The 18,214-nt window shown below is 44.6% G+C and overlaps 1 protein-coding gene across 5 annotated transcripts in view; it reads right to left on the reverse strand.

Annotated features, from left to right (window-relative positions):
• Positions 1-336: 336 nt before the first annotated feature.
• The window catches only part of herc2 (HECT and RLD domain containing E3 ubiquitin protein ligase 2), a 162,759-nt gene continuing 144,881 nt past the window's right edge, over positions 337-18,214 (reverse strand). For all 5 annotated transcript variants that reach the window (XM_060920184.1, XM_060920187.1, XM_060920183.1 and 2 more), the window contains exons 86-94: positions 17,971-18,168; positions 17,203-17,286; positions 15,137-15,278; positions 12,137-12,331; positions 11,925-12,037; positions 6,339-6,529; positions 5,989-6,094; positions 4,692-4,904; positions 337-1,293 (exon numbers count right to left, since the gene is read on the reverse strand). In XM_060920184.1, coding sequence (XP_060776167.1) covers positions 1,021-1,293; positions 4,692-4,904; positions 5,989-6,094; positions 6,339-6,529; positions 11,925-12,037; positions 12,137-12,331; positions 15,137-15,278; positions 17,203-17,286; positions 17,971-18,168 — 1,515 coding nt within the window. In that variant the 3' untranslated portion in view covers positions 337-1,020. The remainder of the gene's footprint in view (positions 1,294-4,691; positions 4,905-5,988; positions 6,095-6,338; positions 6,530-11,924; positions 12,038-12,136; positions 12,332-15,136; positions 15,279-17,202; positions 17,287-17,970; positions 18,169-18,214) is intronic.

Genomic DNA, 18,214 nt, shown 5'->3' on the forward strand with positions numbered 1-18,214 from the left:
GATAGAAAATGAGGCCGAATTAGAAAAGAATTATCATGAAATTATGAAAGAAATTAAATATAAAAAACATTTGAAATGCTGATATGTTTGTATCTCTGAACGCCTAGAGGGCGCCGACGGTTTCCCTCTGATTACAAGAGAAAAACATACCAACGGACATTAAAAAAAAAAAAAAAAAAAACACTGGAAAAGAAAATGTGTATAATAATAATGGCTTTTTTTTTCATGGTCCATCAGATATATCCCCTTCAGCTAGCATGATAGAACTTTAAATGTAGAATATAAACCTGCGGTTTTGTCGCTGCAGTGACAGAAAATGAACCCGAATCAGAAACATTTCAGTTTAATATTTATTTTAAACAGAAGTTTATTAACATTATTACATCGGAATGAGACGTCTTATGAACACATGGCACAATAACGTTATTTACAGTTTGTCAGGAAGCCGAACACACACATGGACACAAAGGAGGGTGGGGCTGAAGGTGGGGTTGAGGTTGGAGGAAGCTGAATACAGCGACCGACGCCCTGAAAACAACCCCTGACTGAGCTCCAGGTAACACCGACTGATCAGAGCGAGGGCGACTCGCGCTCGTGTTCGAGGCTATTCAGGGAAACAGGAAACACTGCACATGTCCGGGGAGATGAAGAAGCAGTTGGTTGGATCGTTGAAACGATAGAGCGAGTCCATCAGGGGTCGTCAGCACAGTGCTAGGCTACACGGTCCAAAATAATACAAACACAACGTCTACAATCAAACAAAAACCAAACAGAGTCCATTCTGGCTCTAGGTTTTTTTGTTTGTTTTTTTTAAAATAAACTAAAAAAAAAATAATCAAGTTTTTTTTCTTCACCAGCTTATAGTGCTTTTAAAGCTAATTGCACAAAGATTTTAGTCGTGGTAATACAGATACATGTGTGTGTGAGATTAAAACAGACATCTTTAGATTTCTTTAGTGTTTTTTTTTTTCTTCTTTCTCTCGGCAGCATGTTTGACGACTCTCGGCCTCAGTGCGTGCGTCAGTGCGCCGTCAGGTAGTCCTGCGTGGAGTCGGAGGCGAAGGAGTCGGCGTCGTCGTTGTCCGAGTCGTCGGTGGAGTCATCGGCGGCAGGTTCTCCACTCAGAGCGATGCGAGCGTAGTCGTCAGTGTCGATGGATTTGCAGAAGTGTATGGCGTACTTCAGTTTCTCCTCCAGGACCAGTTTACACGAGTACCGGGGCAGCTTGAGCAGGAAGAAGCACGTGTACGACTCTGGCAGGAAGTGGTCCGGAGGGTTGTACTTATCCAACACCTGGGGGTTTAAATCACCAACATCATCACTGCAGTCCCAGAATTATAGCTACTGTTAAACAAGGTAGATTTTTAACTAGACGAGTTACGAATACGCGTTTTCGTCAGCATCGTTAAGGTGTTCCGAGGATGCCAGGTCACAAAACTGACGCGTTCTTATTATGAAGCAGCAGTCAGTGTCCAAGCACTTCTTGGAAAATAAACACAGTTTCATGTACCATTAAAACAGATAAAAAGTTAAACATCAGCCACATCAATAATAAAGAATACAGCAGCGATCAGCGGGGTCCAAGCACTCCTTCACAAACAAGCATACAAGTTCATCCACTCCAACTCCAGCCACTTTATTAGGAACACCCATCCACCTGCTGTTCTGTTTTCTGCGGTTCTCGAATCAGCCGATCGCTCGACGCATCAAATCTCACAGATCAGGAGCTTCAGTTAATGTTCACAATGTTCAAACAGAATGGGGAACACTGATCTCAATTTTTGCGGGACGTTCTTTCACTGTGGTATGGGTGTTGGTTTGAGCCAGATGGACTGGTTTGAAACTGGTATTTCAGAAACTGCGGATCTCCTCCTGGGGTTTTCACACGACAGTCTCTAGAGTTTACACAGAATGGTTCAGAAAACAAACTAGATAGAACTCGACGCCAACGGCGTTGATGGGGATGCCTCCGCCCGGTAGACTACACGCCTTATTAAGTTGTGATTTGAGGATAGACATTTGACCTCACAGTAATCTTGACCTGGTGAAATTACTTGCATCAGCCTTGGAGATATTGTGTTCACAAGGTTTTCGGACAGACATTTGACCTCACAGTGACCTTGACCTGACACCTTTTGATCTCAAAATCTAAATCAGTTTATCTTTGTCCCCAAATACCAAGTCATCTCTATCCCCCGCCCGCCCTGCATACCGGCTATATCCCGAGTCGTCTCTATCCCCCGCCCGCCCTGCATACCGACTATATCCCGAGTCGTCTCTATCCCCCGCCCGCCCTGCATACCGACTATATCCCGAGTCGTCTCTATCCCCCGCCCGCCCTGCATACCGACTATATCCCGAGTCGTCTCTATCCCCCGCCCGCCCTGCATACCGACTATATCCCGAGTCGTCTCTATCCCCCGCCCGCCCTGCATACCGGCTATATCCCGAGTCGTCTCTATCCCCCGCCCGCCCTGCATACCGACTATATCCCGAGTCGTCTCTATCCCCCGCCCGCCCTGCATACCGGCTATATCCCGAGTCGTCTCTATCCCCCGCCCGCCCTGCATACCGGCTATATCCCGAGTCGTCTCTATCCCCCGCCCGCCCTGCATACCGACTATATCCCGAGTCGTCTCTATCCCCCGCCCGCCCTGCATACCGACTATATCCCGAGTCGTCTCTATCCCCCGCCCGCCCTGCATACCGACTATATCCCGAGTCGTCTCTATCCCCCGCCCGCCCTGCATACCGACTATATCCCGAGTCGTCTCTATCCCCCGCCCGCCCTGCATACCGGCTATATCCCGAGTCGTCTACATCCCCCGCCCGCCCTGCATACCGACTATATCCCGAGTCGTCTCTATCCCCCGCCCGCCCTGCATACCGGCTATATCCCGAGTCGTCTCTATCCCCCGCCCGCCCTGCATACCGGCTATATCCCGAGTCGTCTACATCCCCCGCCCGCCCTGCATACCGACTATATCCCGAGTCGTCTACATCCCCCGCCCGCCCTGCATACCGACTATATCCCGAGTCGTCTCTATCCCCCGCCCGCCCTGCATACCGACTATATCCCGAGTCGTCTCTATCCCCCGCCCGCCCTGCATACCGGCTATATCCCGAGTCGTCTCTATCCCCCGCCCGCCAGCCCTGCATACCGGCTATATCCCGAGTCGTCTCTATCCCCCGCCCGCCAGCCCTGCATACCTGCTATATCCCGAGTCGTCTCTATCCCCCGCCCGCCAGCCCTGCATACCTGCTATATCCCGAGTCGTCTCTATCCCCCGCCCGCCAGCCCTGCATACCTGCTATATCCCGAGTCGTCTCTATCCCCCGCCCGCCAGCCCTGCATACCGTCTATATCCCGAGTCGTCTCTATCCCCCGCCCGCCAGCCCTGCATACCGACTATATCCCGAGTCGTCTCTATCCCCCGCCCGCCAGCCCTGCATACCGACTATATCCCGAGTCGTCTCTATCCCCCGCCCGCCAGCCCTGCATACCGACTATATCCCGAGTCGTCTCTATCCCCCGCCCGCCAGCCCTGCATACCGACTATATCCCGAGTCGTCTCTATCCCCCGCCCGCCCTGCATACCGACTATATCCCGAGTCGTCTCTATCCCCCGCCCGCCCTGCATACCGACTATATCCCGAGTCGTCTCTATCCCCCGCCCGCCCTGCATACCGACTATATCCCGAGTCGTCTCTATCCCCCGCCCGCCCTGCATACCGACTATATCCCGAGTCGTCTCTATCCCCCGCCCGCCCTGCATACCGACTATATCCCGAGTCGTCTCTATCCCCCGCCCGCCCTGCATACCGACTATATCCCGAGTCGTCTCTATCCCCCGCCCGCCCTGCATACCGACTATATCCCGAGTCGTCTCTATCCCCCGCCCGCCCTGCATACCGACTATATCCCGAGTCGTCTCTATCCCCCGCCCGCCCTGCATACCGACTATATCCCGAGTCGTCTCTATCCCCCGCCCGCCCTGCATACCGACTATATACCAAGTCATCTATATCCCCCGCCCTACATATCGAGTTTCAAGATATTATTTGTCACATTTTTCAAGTTCTGCTGCAGGAAACTAACCCGACCTCTTTACACTGACCTCAGCAGCCCATGGCATTAACCCACTGGACCTTTGGTCCTGGTGAGCTAAAAATTAACATTTCTCACATTTCTTAGTATCAAAAGGCACAGATACATTACTTAACCAACACACACCAACTTTCAACACCATACCACTCACAGTTTTCAAGTTCTGCTCCGGAAACAAAGCCTACCCCTAAGACTAACCTGAGAGACTAAGTCTGAAATTATTTACAAGGAAACAAATTCAATCAAATTTCTTAGTACGAAAAGGCACATCTACACCACCTTGTTCACGTGTATACCAAGTTTCAAATCCGTATCATGAATAGTTTTGGATATACGCTCCGGAAACGAACATTGCTCTTAGAAACTCAGTCAAAATCTATTTTTTATGTAAAAATTTGAAAAACACTTTTTTTTTTTTCAAAAATCCAAAGCAGCAAAAGGCACCAGTTCACATGTTGCCTGATGTACCTGCAAACTTGTACAAAATAATTAACACATTTAAAACATCCAAAATAATGAATCCAAACAAATTCCGGTGATCAAGTCTTTTACGATTCGTGTTATCGAGGTTTAAAACGCTCACCTGCACAACGAAGTCTCGTCCACGGAAATCTGCGATGGTCCTGGGCAGACGTGTTCGTCCCCACACAAACCTGAGGAAGAGCGAGCGCTCCGTGTTGGAGAAGGACTCCATCACCTCCCAGAACCACTGGATGAGTGGCGCGGTTGGCTCCACCCCTTTATACGTGGCGACGGACTTCAGCAGGTGGAGCGGGATGTCCGGACTGCCACATACCTGAAAAACACGGCTCGGATTGTGAGGTGTGGAGATCGCCGTACCGTCACTCAGCGCTCGCACTATCGACAGTGACAGGAGGCGGAGCAACTGAACAATACGAAGTAGGCGGAGTTTAAATTCAGGGATTCTGATACAATTTCCAGTCTGATTTTTTTTAAATTTGATGTAAACATCCAATTTGTGGTCAAACATATGGTTTTGTTTACAGGCTATAGCTAGCTACACTGTTTATGTCTCCATACTGCAGTACCCTGGTGCTACTGGTGTAACCATGGCAACTAGGCATAATGTAAGGACAGGAGCGCCCACTACTGACTGGGTTTTAGATAAACAAATGTAATTGATTGTGGAAGTTTCCAAAAAGCGTGATGAATTTATTTATTTGTATTTTTTTTTTAAAGATGACTAGGCGTTGAGATAAATCATGCACTCGACCACAGACGCGTTTTATTTAGTTAGCTGCAAATTTCTTCTTTCACAGATTACTGAAGGCATGTTTAAATTTCTCTCTTTTTTTTTTTAAGCAATGTCACACTGCATACATCTGATGTACAAAATTCAGATTTAAAAACAAATTGCTGGATGTTTTAACAACTTTCCAAAGTACTTCATTTCAAATTTCATTTCTGATGTATTAAAAACCAACCAATTAAAAAACAGGTCATGATCACATGACCCAACATAACCCTCGATCCAGCACAAAAAGTCCCAGGGTGGAGCTGGATCTGAACCTGAGGCAACTACTCGTAAAAGCCCAACCCCCACAACGACACACTGAAATAACACCGCCCAGGTAGGAGGAGCTGGATGCGGTTTGACTCCGCCCCTACGGACATTCTACAGCGAGTGGAGCTGTGCATGATCTTCAGTTAAATATGGGGTGTGAAGTTTTGCTATTGTCCCTCATGTCAGAATACCTTCTGCAAATGAGTGTTTTAACGGTCGATATGTAAATATGTCGTAGTCATGGCAACAAAATGACATCACAAGCCTGGTGTTATTTCAGTAGAGAAATCAAAACGATTTCAGGGTTCGATATGACGATCAATCATGAGTCAGAAGTGTGCGTGTGTGTTCTCACCATGGTCTCCAGCTCGTACCCAGTGAAGAGTGAGAGGAGAGGAACAGGCACGACCCGAGCCATTCCCTCTCTCACCGCAGCCACCTGCTCATCAAACTCATGCAGCCTGAAAAAACGAAACCTCCTCAGTGCTCAGAATGGAGGAAAACTTAACACTTACAGCTAAAGTGGATGAAATGGAGATTTATTTATTCACTGATGTTACAGAAACACTGACTACGTGGGGAAAAATGTGAAAGTGAAAGCACAAAGGAAAGTCTGAAAGAAACAAACAAACCAAGGACTTAGGAAATCAGGATTAACTCCGATTTATAAACCTCATTTGTGCGTGATCGGGGCCGTGTCCTCACCTGTAGTTGATGGCGAGGCGGACGTACTCGGCCCGGTTCTCCAGGCTGATGTGGGAGTGTTTGGAGCTGAGCTGGACCTCCTGACCGCAGGCATTAGGAACAGTGAAGGGCAGAGGAATCGCTTCAAACTCCTCGGCTGAGGCCTCGTTATCTCTAATATACATCAGGCCAGGGATAAAGTCCTTATCCACCTGGATCACACACGCACACAGTTTGAATACAGCATGGCTTCAAATTTGGGCCAACTCCTAACAAAGAGGAGCATTTCATTTTCAGTTCATGCAAAAAAAAAAAAAAAAAAAAGTGGATACCATCAAATAAATTATTATTCTCTCCACATTCACTGGATATGAGCAATCGTGCACTCTGATTGGCTACTCTACTACTAGGATATCAGCTCATATACTGCGAGTAGAGAAAAACAAAATGGCGGTGCGTTACTGAACCAACCGAGGACAAAATAAAAACTCGACTCGAAAACAAAACCCCAAGAAACTGTAAAAAGTATTTAAAAGGAACAAAAATAGCTAAAATAATATAGTCACGCCCCCAAAAATAACTCCCGTTCCACACTCCAGCCCAGTCGGTGGCAGTAATGCACCTTGAAGTTGGTTTGCCAACTATCAAAAAACCCTGAAGAAGAACCCCCCGGAAAAAAATACAAAACCCCATAGAATATGGAATAAAAGTTGTTGATGGTAAGAATGCATCGTTTTTTATTTTTCAAGAATTACCATCACCACATTTTTCACAAATTGCTCCTGTCATTTCGACGGTTTGTTTACACTCTATTGGCCCTTTTCCACTACCCTTTTTCAGCTCACTTCAGCCCGACACGGCTCGCGTTTCGACTACCTCAGAGCAGCACGACTCAGCTCGCTTCAGCCCTGCTCAGCACCCAAAACTCGCACGGTTTTGGAGTGGGGCTGAAGCGAGCCAAACCGAGCCGAGTGGGGCTAGGGGCGTGAGGAGACACTCCCCTGTGCACTGATTGGTGAGGAGGAGTGTCCTCACACGCCCACACACGCCCCGCGAGCACGCTGGGATCTGTAAACACCGTAAACCCGGAAGAAGAATAATTACGAGAATTTCTGAAGCCTTATGCGCCTCGCCTCATCTACACGCTCTTGCCAGTATCTGTTGGCGTTGTCCGTGACAACAAGCCACAGCACCAAGACCAGCAACACTAACGACTCCATGTCCTCCATGTTTATTGTTTACTATCCGGGTCGTGAGACTACCGCTTAAAAGCTCACTGATGTCACTGTTTGCGCTGCCTAACGACATCACGTGACGTCCACCCACTTTCGCTAACTCCACCCAATGTGTCCACCCACTTCCAGCCAGCACGGTTCAGCGCGGTTGTAGTCGAAATGCAACTCCAACAGCCCCACTCAGCTCGACTCAGCACGGCACGGCTCAGCCCGACTCAGCCGTGTTGGTAGTGGAAAAGCGGCATAAGTGGAAATGATTTTTGGACGTTTTATATAAAGTTTTTATCAAATTTGCAAAAAATAAAAATTCCACATTTCTCAAATCCAGTGACTGGAGAGAATAAAACCGTTATTCCAGTCAGTCTCGGTGCTCCGCGCCTCGTCAGCTCACGCACGACTCCATTTCGTTGTGAATGTACCGTATTCTGTGACTGAAAGGCAGCAAATAATCATGAAGGTACTTTCTAAATGAGGGCCGTTTATCGATTTACTTTGTAAAACTTTTATGGGTGTTAATAAGGAGCTGAATAAACTCAAACTGGCACAAAGATATGTAGCGACACATCAACAGACAGACAGACAGACAGACAGACGAGTGGATAGACAGATCAATAGGTGGGCATACAGACAGGAGTAGATAGATGGATGAGTAAATGGACAGACAGACACAGATGTACACATGGAAAGACAAATGAGTAGGATAAACATACGACTAGATCAACACAGACGGATTATTTACTGTAGACTATCCACAGACAAGTAAACAGACAGACGGAAAGAAACATACGGATGAATAGATAGAAGATAAGCTACACTGTTTACAGACAACGAGACAGACAGATGATTAGACCCGAGTAGACACAGACACCCAGCCAGACTGTTGTAATGAGTTAAAACAGTAAAGGATTAAAAAATAATCATGGTGTAATTGTTGATATGGTGATGTTTGCTGAAAGGAGATTTTATTTTATTGTTTTAAACACTGATAGCATTGATGGAAGGAGTCTCCAATGTCAGTGCTTTGTAACTGTCACAGGTAAAGTTTTCAGACATCTTCAGGACAGAGAAGTTTACGCTTCTGGCATTTTCTTGGTACAAACAAACAAAACCACCCTCAAGCTACTTATTTTGTCTTATTAACTTCAAGAGAGGGGGAAAACGAAAAGATGCTGGTGAGGGAACAACTCTACAACTCTATAGCTACTGTAATGGACGTGAGAACAGGACTTGGTTCATTTAATGGATGCTAAAAATAACTATAAATGGATAAAAAGGTACGACATGTTCTTTAATAAATAAAAATTACAATCACTGACAATTATGTGTAGGAGCACAAGGGGGGGGGGGGGGGGGGGGGGGGGACAAAAAAAAAAAAAAAACTCACACTTGGGGATCAACCTTAACCTTATTGCCGATTCCCAAACTGCAAAAAACGATCTCTTGTTGAGAGAAAATATCTTTAATATGGGTGAATTTATCTATTATTTCTTATTAGAAGTTTACTAGAACTCAAATATAAGATTTAGCTTACTTTGAGACGCTTTTACTAATTTCAAGCCTTAAATTTTCTTATTCTATTGGCAGATAATTTTGCTCAAAATTATCTGCCAATAGAATAAAAAAATTTAAGGCTTGAAATTAGTAAAAGCGTCTCAAAGTAAGCTAAATAATCTTATATTTGAGTTTTAGTAAACTTCTAATAAGAAATAATAGATAAATTCACCCATATTAAAGATATTTTCTCTCAACAAGAGATCGTTTTTTGCAGCACAGGTTCAGATTCTTCCCACTCAGGCGTGCGTACGTGTGTGTGTGGTCTTGTGCTGGAGACACTTTTTTGTTAAACCTTCTGACAGCTTGAGGCACGAGGCCGTGAACAAGAACAGCTCTGTGAGTAAAAGGCCACGGTGCACTTGGGAAAACGCTCATCTACATGTTTCAGCATCTCATGACTACTGCGTGGACTCAGGAGAACATGCTCGCTCTCTCTCTCTCTCACACACACACACAGACGTTCCACCTTCCTTTCTATTAACCAGGGTCGGAGTGATCTAAATTTATCCTGAGACACATTTCAGATGCAGAATTGAACCTGTGGTCATAAACGAGTCATAAGGTGTCACACTTCCTCTGAACTTAAAGCCTTTATAATACGTTATAACATCTGGAATAAGTCTGGATTAACACTCCTGTGTATTCTTAGTTGCATGCACGTGGAACGGACTTCATAATAGAGCCCTGCACTCCCGTGGGACTCACGGGACTCGCCGCAAAGCAGTGCGGCGCGGGACAAATTTTGAAAGCTCATTGCGGGCGGGACCGGAAGTGCACATATGCGCGCGCAGGCAGGAGCGCACATATGCGCGCGGGAGCGGTGATCAGCTGCAGTCCCGCTAACTAAAAACGTGTTTGAAATAAAATTTATAAATTATTAATTTATATCTATCATATATAATTTGTGCTGGATATTTTATTTAGCATTAATAAAAACATTTTAAGATGCCTAAATTTGCAGAGAGTGTCAGATTGCCAGATTGAGTGAGGAATGGCATCTTAAATTTGCCATTGATCACCCTAACGGGAAATCCTTTGATCACTCTAATGACTCGCAGTTCACACCCAGCTAGCAAGAGAACCATGAGTGAAGTGATTTACTGCTTGCGTTAGTCTACAACTCTAATCAGAGAGACAGGTTACACAGTGACGGTAGGCTTGACTCAATGCTATCCCAGAAATCCTTCCTGTAATATGCAAATTTGGCTGTCCAATCAGAGGCGGCCAAATTTGCATATTACAGGAAGGATTTCTGGGATAGCATTGAGTCAAGCCTACCGTCACTGTGTAACCTGTCTCTCTGATTAGAGTTGTAGACTAACTCAAGCAGTAAATCAATTCACTTCTCTTACTAGCTCTGCTTTGCAATAAAAAAAAATAAAAAAAAATTGGTACAAAGCAAGCCCATTCACTTTATGCTGATCAGAGAATTACAATGGTTTCTCATGTGATAAAAATGTGCGATTTGCGATTAAATATTTTAATCGCTTGACAGCACTAATTATTATTATTATTATTATTATTAGAGACACTACATGCTGAATTCAGAAACAAGGTAAATAATAACAAACGTGAATGTGAGCTGTAGATATTTATGCTCAAATCCACTCAAAGTAGGGGGCGGGGCACCATCACGCTGTGTCAAGACAAGAACTTTCATGAGAAATAACGCGAACGTCTGCATCATGCGGGATTTGCGGGCGGGAGCGGGACAAAATATGGCAGGCGCGGGCGGGAGCGGGACTGAAAATCATAATTCTTTGCGGGCGCGAGCGGGACTACACAATGCGGGCGCGGGCGGGACTGAAAAATCCGACCCGCGCAGACCTCTACTTCATAATGTCAGAATACAGAACACATTAATAATACCGGTTCATAAGAACACGTGTGTGAACACTCATATTATACTGCATTATAACACCAGGTAATAATCATTACAAGTAGTCAGATGCATCACACGGACATCATACAGTATATTCCTGCTTAATGTGTGTTATAAGTAGCTATAAGCACAGCACATCGGCAAGAAAACGTCTTCAAAACGTCAGAACATGTTGTAATGCATTATAACACAAGGTCTAGTAGTAGTTATAAGTGTAACAGAGTCAGGTTACAGAATGGGTCTGTTTTAATGTGCGCTATAACATCTGCATCAAGAACCCACACTTTATAAAGCATGTGTATATGCAATGCATAACGCAATTTGATGCGTGTTCATAAGAACAACTGTAGGCACTCATGTCATAACGCGTTATAACACCTGGTCTGTCACTATAACTTGTATTTCATACACTATAAGTGAAATACATAGCACTTCATAACGCGAGATTATATAATTAAATAATACTGACTGGCTTTTTTTCGTGGTCTATCAGATGTATTCCATTCAGCGACTCGTCTTCGACTCGTTCAGTATCACGCTCGCTGAATGGAATACATCTGACAGACCACGAAAAAAAGCCAGACAGTACTCTCATCCATACACATTCCTTTCAGTGTTCAACGCGTCTTTCTCTTTCAAAATTCTCTCAGAATCTTCCGTATTTAACGAAGCAAACCTGGCGGCCATGTTCGTTTATAAATTGTCAGTCGCTCGCTCGCTAGAGCGGAAGTTTTACGTCTCCGATGCGTGACGTCATGTCTTGACAACCATGCGATATCGTAAACCATATTCAACGCTCATTCTCCATTGGGTAGAGTGACGTAATACACGTAGGATAAGCGAGATGCGAACAATATCACATGCTATCACACCAAATGAATGAAACACGTGTATTCTGTTAAAACTTGTGTATGAACAGTCGTAACGGAGTCGTACCTCACTGAGATCCGCGATGGTGAGGTTCATGCCGGCGAGCTGCTTCCATACAGGTTCGGCGAGGTATAGACTGAGAGGACTTCCTGTACGGATCGCGATACCCAGGAGTACTCCTACACACACACACACACACACTTGGACTAACCTTCAGAAGCAACAGAAACCAGACCCGTGGCAGTGTGTGTGTGTGTGTGTGTGTGTTGAGTGTGTACCTAAGAAGCGGAACATGCTCATGTGGAGTGGACTTTTGGCGGTGGGGTTGAGCAGGAAGCAGTCTCTGTTCGCGCCCGACTCGTCTCGGCCGTTCGGCGTGACGATGAGCAGAGGAGTGAGACCGTTCTGGAGCTCCTCACACATCTCCGCTATGGACTCACTGTAACCTCCTCCACAGTCGTCTACAGACTCACCTACACACACACACACGAAATTCTGTACTTATCTCAGACTCTCAGTGCCGACAACACGCTTCTTGCTCTCTCTGGTTTTCTCTCCATCTATTTACAGGTTTGGGATTTCTGTGAAGACCACCAGGTCTGATGATCAGGAATGACATCGTATTAGAAGTCGCCCATAAAAGGCAAACAAACCTTGACAATGCAGGTCCTGTTAACAGCCGACACCCACTTTCAGATACTCCTGCTTTCTGTTCGCTTCGTACTCTGATTAGCGCTAGCTAGCTATTGAACGTTGGATATTCTTGCTTTACGCTAACTTCATAGTTTATCACAGGGCTTTCCACTAAGGCTCATACTAGCCAGCCATGGCAAATAAGTAGCCAGCCGGGGGGAGTAAACACAAAAACTCCTGTGCACGCAGTTCCCAGGATTAAATGCATTTTCCACAGACCATTTATTTATTGCAGGAGAGCATTATTCAAAAACCGTTCATATTATTATTATTTTAAGTATGCCTGCATAATAGACAAGCTATATTAATTTCTCAGACATTTGCTCTATTATTATAGCTACAACATTTTGCATCTTTTTTATTCATTAGACACTAATGCACCAATGAAAACTGATTTGCGTACCGAAAATAATCAGTAATAGGCTATACAAGCTCACATATTGCATCATGATGCGTTCCTGGCTTGTAAATCTCTTATTTTCGGTGCATGACACATTCACGCAGCTGAGCATGCTATGAATTAACAACGACAACGGTCTGCAGTGGGGCGACACAATTACACACTCAGCCAACATTTCTCCATTTGTGTATGAAAATACACTCCAACCACTCAGTTTGGTTTCATTCACAACCAACGGTGTCTTTTGATGCCAGCACGTAATTGAACGAGAGAAGACTGGTTTACCGGAGACAAAATAAGCGTCATCTCTGCTTCTGTTCCCTCCGACACACTACTGCCTCCGCCGAGTGTGCGCACACACCGCATGTCGGGCCGCGGATGAGTTACTCTCCCTTGGTCAACGAAGTCGGCGAGGAATTTGTGGTTATTATCGGTACAAACAGCGCGAATCACAACTTAAATGAGTGCGGTTCAGTTTGACATTATTGTCAGTCCGTTAGATAAACATTTAATTTTATTAAAATCAAAAATTAATATTTAGAGCCTGTGGGCTACAATAATAATAGTCATTAAAGTAGCCGGCTGGACTTAATTGTGTAGTCGGCTGTATGGCCGGCAGCCGGCGCTTGTGGAAAGCCCTGTTATCACCTAGCTCGACTGTAACATCATACTTTGTATGTTCCAGATTTACTCTAGCTGCGTATTTGGTTGATTTTTTTTTGCTTCATAGTTTGACGATTCTTAGTTCTCTATTCTAGCTTCATACGTTGTCGCTTTTTAGCTCTATGCTAACTTTTGAACTTCGTAAACAACTGCTTTATGCAAGTTTCAAACTACTGATATTGAGCTCTGTGCTAACGTTTGAACTTTGTAATTTTTAAATATTTACCTAAAAACCCGTTACTTTAATTTAGCTTTTAATAACTGATATGTTTTGGAATTTTATATGATTTATATACCGTATTTTCTGGACTATAAGCCGCTACTTTTTTCCTAGGTTTTGAACCATGCGGCTTATACAAAGGTGTGGCTATTCTGTGGATTTTTCTTCCACCGCTAGGGGCGCTCTAACCGGAAGTAGAATCAAAAATAAGATAGACGAAAAATCAATGCAAAGAAGAATTAGCAGATCTTTAGCAGATAGAACACGCACGACAAATTACTAACTGGTAATTATTTTCAAATCCAGCGAAGATGATTAAAGTGACTTGTGGTTTCAAACACAGGAGAAATGAAGGTAAATAAATACCAGTTATTTTCTCTTAGTTCTGTTCCGTTTTAATCAGCAAAGTTGCTGCCGTGTTAAAAGGCACTGTTCGGAAAGAATCTGTTCAGGTACATACATGTACATTTACAGTACAAAATCATTCTGTACATGCAGTAAATATCTCATTTTTCACCATAGATATCTGCGGCTTATAGCCCGGCACGGCTTGTACATCTTTTTTTTTTTAAATAGAGCGGATGCGGCTTATATACAGGTGCGCTCTATAGTCCAGAAAATACGGTAATATATTCTACAGCTTAGGAATATTTTTACAGTTTTTATATTATCCTGAAGATATTTCATTTATATTTGTATTCTTATTTAATTTATATACAATATTTTAAGCGCATTTGATCACATATGCACGTAAAATACGCTATACAAGTAATAAACTATTATTATTTCCTGCTTTTTGCCAACTTCATACCTTGTTGACCTTTTACTTCAAGCTACCTTCACTTTCTTGAATCTCAGCTCCATTCTAGCTTCATACTAGCTTTTAAATGTATTTTTTATACTCCTGCTTCATACTTCTACTTGGTTCTTCACTCTGCATGAGCGTTTGTACTTGATTTTTAATTACACACCAGCTTCTGAACTTCGTAAACTCCTGCTTCATGCTAGCTTTGAAAATCAGGTGTAAATAAGCGCTATGCTCGCCCGTACTTGACATTTAAAAACATTATTAGCTTCTTGTTAAATATTGCTCTAGACAGATATCAGCGATCATATCTGTAAAGACTGGCCCTTTACCGTTACCTACGGTAGAAACTAGGAGGTGTTGGAGAAATCAGAGATACTGTAGATCATTTTAAACTACCTTTCCTGTTCCAAACAAAACATCCCAGTTAGCAATCGTTTATTATTTTGGTGTTACTCGCCCCGATGCGATGTATCGGAGAGTATACGTGTGTTTACCTACGAACTTGACCTTCCAGACGCGATGAGGCAGCAGCATGCTGTCGGGGCTGAAGGAGATCATCTTAGCACACATCTGCCCAAACACGGACTTGGTACCGTCAGGTCCGGCGAGACCTCCTTTACTGCGGGAACGTTTCACCTGAGAGAGAGAGAGAGAGAGAGAGAGAGAGACTAATGCAGCTGCGCCACACAGGTTTATATTAATACATTATCGTTTCCATAACGGCTCATTCACAGGGACTCACAGCAGACGCTGCACATGAACGTGTTAAACATGCGTGATGAGCTTTTTACGTAAAATTAATTTCTTTTTTCTTCTCCCTCCCTCTCCATTTCTGAAGTCTTTCTCCACATTCCCCCCTCTCCTGCTCAATTGTTTGTTTCTTTCCTTTACTTTCTTTCTCCACACCATTTTCATTCACATTTTCGTTTCCTCTTTCTTTGCTTTTTCTTTTCCCTTTCTTGACATCCTTGTCCCATGGTACTCCATTTCTGTCTTCCTCTTTTATTTGTCTGTTTTTCTTTCTCCAAGTTCCTCTCCATCTCACTGGTCTTTCTTTGCTTTTTGTTTTTTTTTCTCTTTCTCCCTCCAAACCACTCTCTCACTCTCTGGTCCTTTTTCTGACTTGCTTTTCCTTTCTTTCTTTGCCTTTTCTTTTGGTGTTTTCTCTCTCTCTCTCTCTCTCTCTGGTCCTTCTCGCTTGCTTGCTTTCTTTGCTTCATCTCCATTTCCTTTCTTTCTTTCCTGTTTCTTTTTCTCCAAGTTTTCCCCTCTCTCTTTCTTTCCTTTTTCCTTGTGTATTTTCTCTCTTTCTTGACCTGTTTTCTTCATGTTTCTTTGCTTTTCCTTTTATGCGTTTTACTTTTTTTGGAAGATGTTTATTTCACATTTATACGAGTCGTCTCCAGTTGCGGTGCTTCATTCCTCCTTCCATCAAAGGGACATCATGAAAACTTCATACCACATTGAGGTACCTGGATTCTACCAAACCACAAACTCCAGTCTGTTTTTGTTCTGTCCATTTCAGAAAACAGCTGATCTCAACAAGCCGTTCAGATTCATCTCCATTTTCTACATCATTAGAAGAACCCCGCCCCCTTATCAGAGCATCTCCACTCATGACTAGTCTGGCTAACGCGACTTCAAAGCTCTGCGAGCGTTGGTCTGGCAAAGATATTAAGCCTAACCGTTTCCCAAAGGCGTGGTTGACCCGCCTCCCTGAAATGCCTCAGTTTGCTACTGGTCGAAGCCAGAAAAGGCTGTGACGAAGCTTAAACCAATCACATCACTCTTTCCTCTGACGTATGTGACGCGACGGAAACTGCTTGAGTAACAGGAAGAAGATAAATACCTCCAGGGCTGCTCTTTACTCCGTTTTCAATGAGAACTTCCCGTTGAATGCTTTCAATACAGCATCTACCGCTGTGTCAAAGGCTTGCCGCTGCTCCACGTTCGTAATGTTTCTAGTGAATGAAGCGCTTCCGGCATAGATTCTGTAAACAATCTATGGCTTCCGGTCGCAGTTCTACTACGTCACTGCCTTGAACACGCCTCTACCCAGGGCCGTTGGAGATGCTCAAAGTTGATTGGCTCCCGATTTTTCGGGAGCTTGGAAGAGCTGGAGATAGCTAGCTTGCCTGGCCAGACTAAGCTTGCAACAGGCCCCCGTGTTGCGTCACACTTAGGATGGGCGGGCCCAGGCTAACTCATGACTACAGAGCTGCCTTTGTGAATGAACATTCATGAGGACAGTGCTGCCTGATGGAACGAGGAGGAGGGGTGAGCAGTGGCTCATTATCATTTAAAGGAACAGGCGCTCCAATCGGCTGATTAGAACAGGGCTGTTTAGACGGTGGGGGGGAACTTTACCAGGAAAATTAACCTCTGACTAAACAGAACTCTGAGTTACTCAGAAAACTCAAACACACCATACTGGAACAAGTGTGCGGACAGAAACCTGTACAATTCTCCACCAATCAGAGTTCAGGAGCGAGCTGAGAGACTGCAACGCTGTTCCATTAATATTAATAGTAGGAATTACTTTCTCCTTTAGTTCCGGTACCTGGATTCGGTTGAGCTCCACCACTGGTCCGTGCTGGCGGTCTCGCACCATCGTAGCCTGGACAACTTTACGAAACGCAGCCTCCTGCAAACAGAGCGAGATCGAATACGTACAGATTACTGAACAAAGAATAAAACAAAAACACCAAATGTTCATTCTCTTAACTAATAAATACAAAATATACACCCCCCCCCCACACACACACACAGACTTTACTACAGAGTCTGCTTAAAAGTAATGGCACTCTATGTGATTATTTAAAGCAGATACGCAGAGCCATGGCCTCACTTTCGTTTATAAACGCCTTGAGACCACAAGAATGGCACAGGAATAGATTTAAGTGTTAACGATAAATCTAATATAGTCATTTTTTTAATTAAAGTGATTCATATAGGTAGCGGTCTGAGTGAATGACCCTGACATCTGTGACGTTACCGCAGGAAGTCTATCGGTCTCATCGCCATTTCCGCTAGACTAAAACACAGAGCTGACTGCAACTCCGATCCTCCATTCTGAGCTAATTTATCGCCATGCCACGGAGATGTGTTGCTGGCCGGTGCAGGAACACAACAGAAGGTGGATTTATATTGCATTCATGTTCAAACTGCAAAGATTTGGATGCGTTTTGCGAGATATTCATAGATTGGGCGCCTACAAAGCGGTCTGCTACAAGGATGGAGATACTATCCACTCAGAAATGTATTTAAAAATAAAGGTTGTGCGTATATCCTTTAAAATGTGCTGCAGGGGTGTGCGTGGCCTCCTGACCTTGCCCTGTGAGATGAGGATGCCCCGGAGTGTGTCGAAGCCCACCGACGGGCCGTGTCCGGTCTGACCGAGACGCCCCTCCAGGTCGAACATGGGAATGCAGGGGCAGAAGAGCTCGGAGATGTGGTGCAGCAGGAGCAGCCTGTTCCTCAGGGCCATGATGTTGATCTCCTGCAGGTGATTATACTCCATGGGGACCTGGGGTTATGCGCACACACACACACAGCTTGAAATGAGCTATACT

The sequence above is a fragment of the Neoarius graeffei genome, chromosome 4 (genome assembly GCF_027579695.1).
Source record: "Neoarius graeffei isolate fNeoGra1 chromosome 4, fNeoGra1.pri, whole genome shotgun sequence".
Taxonomy (NCBI): Eukaryota; Metazoa; Chordata; class Actinopteri; order Siluriformes; family Ariidae; genus Neoarius; species Neoarius graeffei.